At 41.7% G+C, this 10050-nt stretch overlaps 1 protein-coding gene across 1 annotated transcript in view; it reads left to right on the top strand.

Annotated features, from left to right (window-relative positions):
* Positions 1-2342: 2342 nt before the first annotated feature.
* Positions 2343-10050, top strand: part of ACSM2B (acyl-CoA synthetase medium chain family member 2B) — a 39208-nt gene continuing 31500 nt past the window's right edge. Inside the window, 3 exon segments of the mRNA XM_045849085.1 lie at positions 2343-2448; positions 2859-2947; positions 3825-4009. Of these exon segments, the coding sequence (XP_045705041.1) occupies positions 2929-2947; positions 3825-4009 (204 nt within the window). The 5' untranslated portion in view covers positions 2343-2448; positions 2859-2928.

Genomic DNA, 10050 nt, shown 5'->3' with positions numbered 1-10050 from the left:
GGTGTCCAACCTTTTGACATCTCCGTGCCACACTGGAAGAAGAGTTGTCTTGGGCCACACATTAAATACATTGCAACACATAATTACAAAACAACCTCATAGTGTTTTAAGTAAAGTTACACTTTTGTGTTGGGCCACATTCACAGCCATCTTGGGCTGCATGTGGCCCACAGGCCACAGGTTGGACATCCCTTTAGGTTCTGGAACTAAATTGATGAACAAAACAGGCAAAATGTCCTGATCTCATACTAGATTCTAAAGGAAGGACATGGAAACAAAAAATAAGGTTAAAGAATGATGAGTATTAGGGAGAAAATAGTTCTGGGTAATGTGGGACGGGGAACCAGTTAGGAGGTGGGTCATAATTTGCCAGGTGATCAAGGTAAGCTTCATTGAGAAAGTGGTAAAAATCTTTAGCAAAGATTTAAAGGAGGAAAGGGAGCTATCCATAGATATCTGGGGAAAAGTGCTTTGAGAAATCAGCAAGTGTAAATGCACTGACACAAGCTGTGCCTTCTAGAAACAGAAGAAGGCCAGTGGGCTGATGTGCAGTGAGTGAGCTGTAAAACAAGAGGACAATCAGCTAGGGAGAACAGGAGGCTGTGTTAAGAAAATGTAAGACCTTGGATGATGTGGTAAATATTTTGACCTTTTTTTATTTTTTGCATGAAATTGGGACTCACTGCTGACCGCTAAGCAGAAGTGTGATATGATCTGACCTCTGACTACCCTTAACAGTATCTAAAATAAACTTAATCATTTGACATGTTATTAGCTGTCTCCTATAGGAGACCATTCTGCGTGGCGTGGGCCCAGCTTCTACTTGGAGATGCACAGGACCCACACCCACGTATAGGTTCTCCCATGAGGAATCAGGCCTGCAGTGTGCCTAGGCTGCTTTGAGTCTTGCTTTTGCTAAAAAACTCCCTCACCCTGAATTGAGGACATTTACTGCAAAATAACTTCCTAAAATCCATGCTAAACCTTCCAAGAATGAGTGTAACCAGTTCAACCACTTTTACCTTTTCATTTGCAAATATCCCTCTTCTGTGATGTGATTAGCAGCATTGGCTCCTTTGTCTTCTGTAAAAGGTAACCACCTAAAGAGAACCTGTGCATAGTAAATGAGGACCATCATGTAATATGCAGAGAAGAGAAATAAAGGCCTGTCACGGCAAGGGCCAAGGCTTTTGCTTCCCTTGAGAGATCAGCCATGCTGTGCCTTTTCCTTCACAGGACTCGGTAGTCTGTGTGAATATCTCATTTCATCCATAATGATGCGGACACTGCAGGCTGGTGTCTGCATCAGTATCAGCCCCAGACTGGGAAGGATCTGTCTTGGTCACCTCTGTGTCCCCCTGAGAGCAGCAGTAAGTACATATTGACTATTGATTAATTGACAAGGGGAAGAGAGTTTTCCATGGCTATCCTGGGAAACTTGGCTCTAGAGTTTTTGAAGCCAGAAAACACCAGCATTCATTCTGCCTGTCACATACTGAACCCAATAAGCAGAGACAGGGATTGAATCTTTATGGGCACTTTATTCAGATGGCTGGCATTCTGAGAAGACAGCATTTTCATATTCTAACAGACCATCTTACATTTTTCTTTCAAGCTAGCATTTTTATAACAGGAAATATACAAGGTACAGTGAGGGGTTTTGAAATTCAGGAGAAATTAGATCAAAGAAAACTGCAGCATTCTCACCCTAGGCAATTAGCTGTTCCCAGGGGTAGGTGGTCATCTGTCTCTCCATGGAGCACAATGGCCCAGATGCTCCCCAGGTGGGAAACAAGTGGAGGCATCTTGTAATTTTTAGTGGTTCCCCAGGAGGTCAGCTGTCTCTCTCAGGAGTGGTGGGTCTTATCTATAGTTCCTGAAACAATAGCTTTAATATATGCATTACTTACTAGGCTTATAACTATTGACCTTAAACTAAAATTTTTCAACACTTGAGCCCCTTATCATTTTCAAACCAAATGTACCCATGCGTTATTTTGCCCCTATTTCTTGGAAGACAAACGACTTTTCTTGAGTTTATTTCTATTTGTGGGACCCTACTTACTGTTTCCAGGACCATGACCCTCATTCCCCAAATCTGCTGCACCCATATTATCAGTAGAAACAGTCAATAACTTTAAGTGCTCATTCCATGAAAGTGAATTTGAGTCCAGATGCAAGTCTCCCATTCTAAACTGCAGTCACTAGGATTTACTGAGTGCTTACTCTGCACCATGCCTGGCTAGGAGGATTTATGCTATCCTAAGTAAGGTTCTGGGACTGTCCACAGGTAATGATTAGCTATGTCTCCCCTGAAATTTCCAGGGACTCTTGATCTGCCTGCCTGGTAATCTGTGCTCTCTAAGGTTATAGGGATTCTGGAACTGTCTTCTCAGGAGAAGAGTGTACCAAGAAATCTTAGAGAGACTTCCTAAGAGGATTTGGCAGGTGAGCACCATTTCAGGGAGTGGAGTGATGGGATCATGCCTCTTAATAGCATAAACCTGTCCTTAGAAACCAGCGCTCTCCAAGAGAGTGAAAATCTTCAGGAAACACCAGTCTGCAATCTGTAGGGCTCTAGAAAAGAAGTATCTGCCAGGTCTTATTGAGGAGACAGCAATGGGCAAAGGAGAATGTGCCTTTAACATGGCAAAAGGGAGAGAATGAGGTGTCTGGGAGAAGGCCAGTCAAAGGGAGATGGGAATTGAGTGATGGTTGAGGAGGGAGGACCTTATGAGGAGGTGAGACTTGAAGAATGAGAAAATCAGTCAAGGAAAGAGAGAGAAACCAGCAGGGAAAAAAGCAATAAATATTCTTGATTAGAAGTTGCTAAAAATTTTACACTTCTGTTCTTTCAGAATATAAGAGAGGATGCACAAGTTTCAGAGACCTTGAGCATTCTGGCTGTTGCTGACCAGACAATAGGAAATGGGCATCCAGTCAACTGGTGAGACTCCTGGCTGGATCCCTTAAATTAAACACCATTAGACTTAAATTCTTCATCTCTATCAAGGTACACATGTTGGTACTCAGAGCCAGCCTACACAGCCTTGATACTGCTGTCCCTGGAGCCAAGACATAGATGAAAGCAACAATGACAACAGTTATAATTTCTGAAGTGATTCTGTGTATTAGTTGCTGTGTTCTAGGTTCATAGAAGGAAATAGATATTAATTGTATTAGTCAATATTTACTGTAGTAACCAACATCCAAACATCTCAGGAGCTTAGAAGCTCACATATATTTCCCCATGGGTCTGTGAGTGGGCTGTGGCTATGCTAGACTGGACTCTACTCCACATGTATTATGATTCTGGGACCAGGCTAAAGTTAGAGCACCTACCTGGGATATGCTATATTCATGATTGAGGGCAGAAATGCAAGGGTTTCTGATGAACCACATAGTCACATCCACTCACATCTCATGGGCAAGGCACAGTCAGTGAGAGACCCTGGGCAAGTCACATGAAAATAAATGAGGATATATAATCCTAATACAAGGAGGGGGTAAATTGTTGGGAATAACAATTCAGTCTACCTTACCACTGTATTTTAAGAATAAAGGGATTTTTTTTTAACATGGAACTGAGTGTTCACAAAACTGTCAGAAGTGCTAGAGAGGTGGGATATAAGACTGGGTGTTGTACTTTTGGAGAATGGCATGGCAGACTGAAATAAATGCTGAGTTCCAGTTGACTCATAACCATGACAAATTCATTTCTGGAAGAACTTTGTAAGGCTGGGGTTAATCTCTGTAAGTAGCTGATGACTAGTAGAGCAGTCTATATAGGAAAGATTCACCTCCATGTCATCTTTCCTTCACAGGTTTGACTATGCATTGGCTACAAAAATTACAGGGGGTTTGCATGCTATGGAGGACTCAGATGTCCTGTCGCACTGTCCACATTCATACCAAGCAACTTGCATCTCTGCAGTGGGGCCACCAGGAAGTTCCTGCTAAGTTTAACTTTGCAAGTGATGTGATGGATTACTGGGCTGGCATGGAGAAGGTAACGGGGTGGATTAGAGACAGAGTTTGGAGGTTGTGCTGAGTTTATTAATTAATCCATATTTAATATATTGAACACATTGCATGTCAGGTACTATTATGTGCTATGAGGTTCATATCTCATGAAGGCAGTATGGGGTGGGAACCAGAGAGCATGAGATGGGCAAAAAGAAGGGCCTGGGAAATTGGTGCTGGTGAAGAAATATGGTAAGTCCCTGGGTAGCTGACACACACTCTGCCTACACATACTTCACATGCTCTGTTATGATCTCCAAGGATGAGAAAAGGACTAGTGGGTTGGGGGTCATAGAGGAGGCAGATTTGGGTTTAATAAGAGAGAATCAACAGTCTTTTCTGTCATTAAGAGTAAGCAAGCAGGATGGTCACTAGGAAGAGACTGTCAAAAGGACTCCAACATAAAGCATCAGAAAAAGATTGATGAGAAAAGTTCTATTTCCCTTCCCATCCTACACTTCTAGAACTCCATCCTGTCTATTGCTGGCCCTGCTATTGCCTTCCCTCTGAGGTTTTGTGCCTTTCTGGAGCATGAAAGGATTCCTCTTGGTATGGATAAGGGAAGAGGTGTATCTGCCATATATATGATAGATGGATCTTTCTATAACATTTATCTTTCTTTTTTCATTGTCACTCTCTTACAAGTATGCAGTAGCATTTTTTCAGAGGCTAGACAGGTGGTACAACAAAAACTGAATGCAGAGATAGAAAGAGAATTTGTCTTTTATTAAAGAAGACGTTAAAGAGACTTGCAAAATTGTGAAAAAATGACACTTCTCATTTTTTGTTGTTTCAGAAAGTATACTTCCTTATTAAACCACATCTTATTTGTGGTAATATGACATGACCCCAACTCATGGGATCCCCAGCATTATGGCTGAGACACAGCAAATTCACATGGACCACCAAGTCCAGTGGGGGAAATGGGAAAGCACAGCTTTTCTCTCAAGGGGATAGCTCCTCGGAGCACCTCAGCCACTCTCTCAAGAGGAGAGCTCCCCAACCCTTGCTTTGACAAGCTTTTATTGCTTTTTTGGACATATTATATGATGGTCCTCATTTATTATGCACAGGTTCACTTTAGGTAGTTACCTTCTACAGAAAACAAAGGAGAGGATGCCTCTAATAACATCACAGAAGAAGGATATTTGAAAATGCAAAGGGAAAAGTGGTTGAACTGGTTACATTCCATACTGGGGAGAGTTAGCACAGACTTTAGGAAGTTATAGTAAGCACTTGCTGCCTCAATTCAGGGTGAGGGAGTTTAAGCAAAAGCAAGTCTCATAGCAGTCTAGGTACAATACAGGCCTGATTCCCCATGGGAGAACCTATCTGTGGGCATGAGTCCTGTGCATCTCCAAGTGGGAGCTGGGCCCACACCATGCAGAATGGTCTCCTATATTTCCCCTTTGTTTTTAGTTAGGACCACTATAGATCCCACAAAGCTTGCTACTGGCTGGTCTCTCACAGGACCCTGGGAAAATAATTTGCAAATGCATCAAAGTACACAGAGCATTATTGTTATCAGTAAGCAACCAGTGGTTCCAAAGACCAAAATTCTCAGATTAGGCCTATCAGTCATTGTCAGGCAGTAATGATCAAACAGATAATATTTAAAGAACTCTGAGGGCCTATTTTGAGTCAGGATCAGATAACCAAAGGGCCTTAAATCTTTGGGGAAACAAACTCATTTCTGGCTTGGACCCTTATCATTTAAATTGAGGGTATTAGCAAAGCAGGTTTCATAGGATTGTATGCATTCTTTCTTAGGTCTGATCGCCAAGGAGAATCCATCCTTTCCAGAATAGGGCTGTACCCACCTCCTGCATTGTTTCAGGCTTAGGTGGAGCAGGGGAAGTAAGGAAGCCAAGAGATTAGAAGACTTCTTGCACAGAATGAGGACTCAGGCTATGTCAAAGCTGAGGGGCGAGAGTCCATCACCTGCTTTTTCTATAGCCCCCCAAGTCCTTCCCTGAGGGCCCCCTCATGATCCTGCTTGTCTTAGATTATCCTTCCCTTGAGGAATCTTACCCATCATTGATTAACCAAACATGAACTGGGAGTCTGGCAGGGTGAAGTAAAGTGAGCAGAAGCAGTGCTCCTGACAGGGAGATAAGCTTCATCTCCTTATTAGATTAGGGTCTCAAGGTCTCTCAATCACCCTTAGCCATGAGGGTTTACAGCTTCTGAAACCAGGCAGGGTGGTCCCTAACATCTAATATCCCCCTTTTTTTGTTTTTGTGAATGCAATTGTAGCTGTTAAGCCTATGAAACCTACTATTTGCTGTTCCCGAATGCGATATCAAGAAAACAACCTCCATATACATCATAAAGCACAAATAAAAATTAAGACAAGGAGGCATCCAAGGGATGCCATGACCCAAACTCATAAATTCCATCCATTGAACCAGTTTTTAGGGTTCAGCTGTTGTAAATTATTGTGGAGGGTCTGGAACACTTTTTGTTTGATAAGGCCTTTACTTGAGCATTAAGAGCCTCAATGTCCCCCCCATGTGGTGGGGACACACCTAAAGGGAACATTATGGGACACTGAGGGGTTGTTGCCCTCTGCAAGAGGCACTTGAGCCTTGGGCCCTGTCATTGGGGCAGACCCCATTCTCCTCTGTTGTTAGCCCAGTCCCATGAGTGATGCTGTGGGTATTTATTTTCCTTCTGGTTGTTCAGGGTCAGCTGGGCCATCTGGTCTCTCAGTCGATTGGTTCTTGGATCAAGGTAGCAGAGCTTAGCATCTATCCCACTCATGATAAGGCTTTACTCTTTTGGCTGATAGCCAGATAGGACCTGTAGGAATGGAAACACACACATACCCTCTTCCACCAAGTTAAGAGATCTACAGGGCTCTGCCAATAGCCATCTCCCAGGGAATCTCTATATAAAACCTGAGGATAAGATGAATTTGGCTCTTTCGTCTGAAAATATTTCTCAATTGGATTGATAAATCCAAAGTGAATCACAACGTGATTCATCACAATTTAGAAAATTATATGTAAACATGGCTAACATAATCAAATTTGGGGGGAAAGACTCATGACTCCCCCTTTTTCTGTTTTTTAAGAAGATTTTTAAAAGTATGATGAGCCCATTCTACAATTTTCTAACCTGTTGGATTGTAAGGTATTCCTGTTTTATGTTAGATATTCCAATGCTGAAGAAAAACCTGAGTAGAATAGGCAAGGTGTCCAGGGCCATTATCAGTTTTAACTTGCTGAGGCCATCCTAAATGACTAAAGGCCTCAAGCCAATGGGCTTGTATATTTTTAGCAGATTCTCCTGTTAAAGTAGATGCTTGTAGGGCACCAGAGGAAGTATCAATAGAAATATGAATGAATTTGAATTTTCCAAATTGAGCATAATGAGTGACTTCTGTTTCCCAAATTATTTGAGAACTTAGTCTTCGAGTATTAATTCCTGTAGATGGGGGTGCCTTGCTAAGGGCTTGGCAATCAGGACATTCTTTAATAATATGCTTAGCTTGGGAGCAAGGAATATTAAATTGTTTTCAGAATGCCTGGCTATTTCTGCAAGCTGCAATGAGTTTGAGCAGCAAGTTAATTGCCCTGTTGTTCTCAGGACCTGGTAGCTCCTAGGTTCAGAGTTTTCAAGGAACGTGGAAAAGATGGGGGGATGCTCTGTTTAAATATGTTTTAGACAAAAATGGTTACACACTAAGGGCCTTTTGTGACTCGACTCACCAACCATTCCCTCTGGGAGAACAGCCAGTTCTTCCCAAAGGAAACGATCAGTGTTTACAGGTACTGAGTTAAAAAGTGATACTTAATCTTCCATGGAGAAGGGCTAATTCTCCCCAGGAGACAGTACCCCTGTATTTCATTTTTACAATAAAGGGTTACACCTTTGGCATAAACAAGGAGGATTCTTAATATTTTTTTAACACGTCACACACCCTCATCCCACTTACAGCATGCTTTAGATTGACAAATTTATGAAAACATTCATAACTTTCAGAAAAAGGTTTTTCTCCACTGGCAAATACATTTACTTTTCTTGTTGTTTTTAATTCTTATTGATTACTGTATTCCTTGAGTGTACTCAAAAGTGAGCTGTCTCATTATCTAGTGCCCTTGACAACTTCAGGGAGGCTGGAGAAGAAGGACAGAGGATAATAATCTTAGCACAGCTGTTTCCGAGGACTGAAGCATTCCCTGGACCTCAATAAGGAAGATTCAGAGTGGTTAAAAGACACATTTTCTCATTGTTTTTCTTCCTGCTCTTTTTACTGTCTGAGTGAAGTGAGATCTTTTTCCTTCTTTGAACAATCAATTTAAACTCTTTCTGAGTAGAGTCCTTATATATCATAAGAGAGTCCTTACATATCATAAGATCTCTAACAACATTAGAGATCTTATTCTATTTACTAGAGATTCAGCAAAATATTTTGAGAATGAGCCATTCCTTTCAAAACAAAAACAAAATTCAAGCAAACCAGTATTTTCAAATTAAATCCTCTAAAGGAGGGAGTGAGACACTAACCTTAGAATCTTATCACGCACCTGGTGTTATTTCAACTTCTGCCCAACTTTTTCCTAAATAACTAAGTCTGGAGATTCCTTATCTTGGAGACATTCAACAGCCCCATAAATGCTGAAATAGCTTAAAACATTGCTCTTGTTCCTTAGAGAGCCCATTCCCCATGGCTGAGGATTCACAGGAAACTTGAAAGAATTTTTTTTAACAAATAAAAGAACCTTTTTCTGAAATTCCTCTCACAGCAAGCACAGTGATTACAAAACCAATCTCAGTTTTGCTCCTTTTCCACCTGTGCCTTTAAATACTTATTCAGGCAGACAGAGGGAAAAGGGAAAACTGAAAGGACCACAAGAAGCAGCTTAAAAGAAAGAATTTGCTGAGATGCTTGTAAATTGTCCTGTAACTAGTTGATGTTTTTAAAGTTGATTAAAAGGAAAATCTCTGCTCTTTCTCCCAAGCCTAGACCTAGTTGGATGTTGTGCCATGGGGATTGGCTTGTGGGTGTTTTTACAGCATTGCAGCAAGTGCCCTTGTGTCTCTTAACTACTCCACCCCTGCACGCAAGGTTGCAGCAAATACTTAGGAGAGGGAGCAAGGCTCCTGCTTACTAAAGAAGGTACAGTCACAAAGCAGTCGCAAGAGAGAGTGACTAGGAAGAAAACCATTTTCCTCCGAAATCCAACACACCACGTGACCTAACGAAAAAGCACTGGGTGTTGTTAGTCCCTTCTTACCTGGGCAGATGTGCACATACTCCAACCAAGCTGGTGTGTTGTTTGGCTTGTAGTCCTGGATTCCTGTTCCTGGGCACCAGGTGATGCAGACCCCAGCTTGTGGGGTCCGCGGCATTATGGATGAGACACAACAAATTCACATGGACTACCAAGTCCTGTGGGGGAAAAGGGACAGCATGGCTTCTCTCTCAAGGGGATAGCTCCTCGGAGCACCTCGGCCACTCTCTCAAGAGGAGAGCTCCCCAACCCTTGCTTTGACAAGCTTTTATTGCTTTTTTTGGCACATTACATTACTCATTTATTATGCACAAGTTCACTTTAGGCGGTTACCTTCTACAGAAAACAAAGGAGAGGATGTCTTTAATCACATCACAGAAGGATATTTGCTAATGCAAAGGGAAATGTGGTTGAACTGGTTATACTCCATACTGGGGAGTTTTAGTATGGATTTTAGGAAGCTACAGTAAGAACTTGTTGTCTCAGTTCAGGGTGAGGGAGTTTTAGCAAAAGCAAGTCTCATAGCAATCCAGGTACAATGCAGGCCCAATTCCCCATGGGAGAACCTATCCATGGGCATGGGTCCTTTGTATCTCCAAGTGGCAGCTGGGCTCATGCCATGCAGAATGGTCTCCTATAGTAATATATAATGGATTTATAACTGTTATTTTTTAAAGCACACATTTATAAAATTTCTCAGTTTTAATTTCTAACAGTAAATATTTTTTCCTTTTATTTTTTAGAGTGATGGAAATGTTTTTTCTTTATTTAATCATTTTATTGTTGT

This window comes from Phyllostomus hastatus, unplaced genomic scaffold, assembly GCF_019186645.2.
Source record: "Phyllostomus hastatus isolate PE091 unplaced genomic scaffold, TTU_PhHast_1.1 phas_contig_64, whole genome shotgun sequence".
Classification (NCBI taxonomy): Eukaryota; Metazoa; Chordata; class Mammalia; order Chiroptera; family Phyllostomidae; genus Phyllostomus; species Phyllostomus hastatus.
Note: the sequence above shows the minus strand (reverse complement) of the source record. Positions and strands in the feature narration are given on the sequence as shown.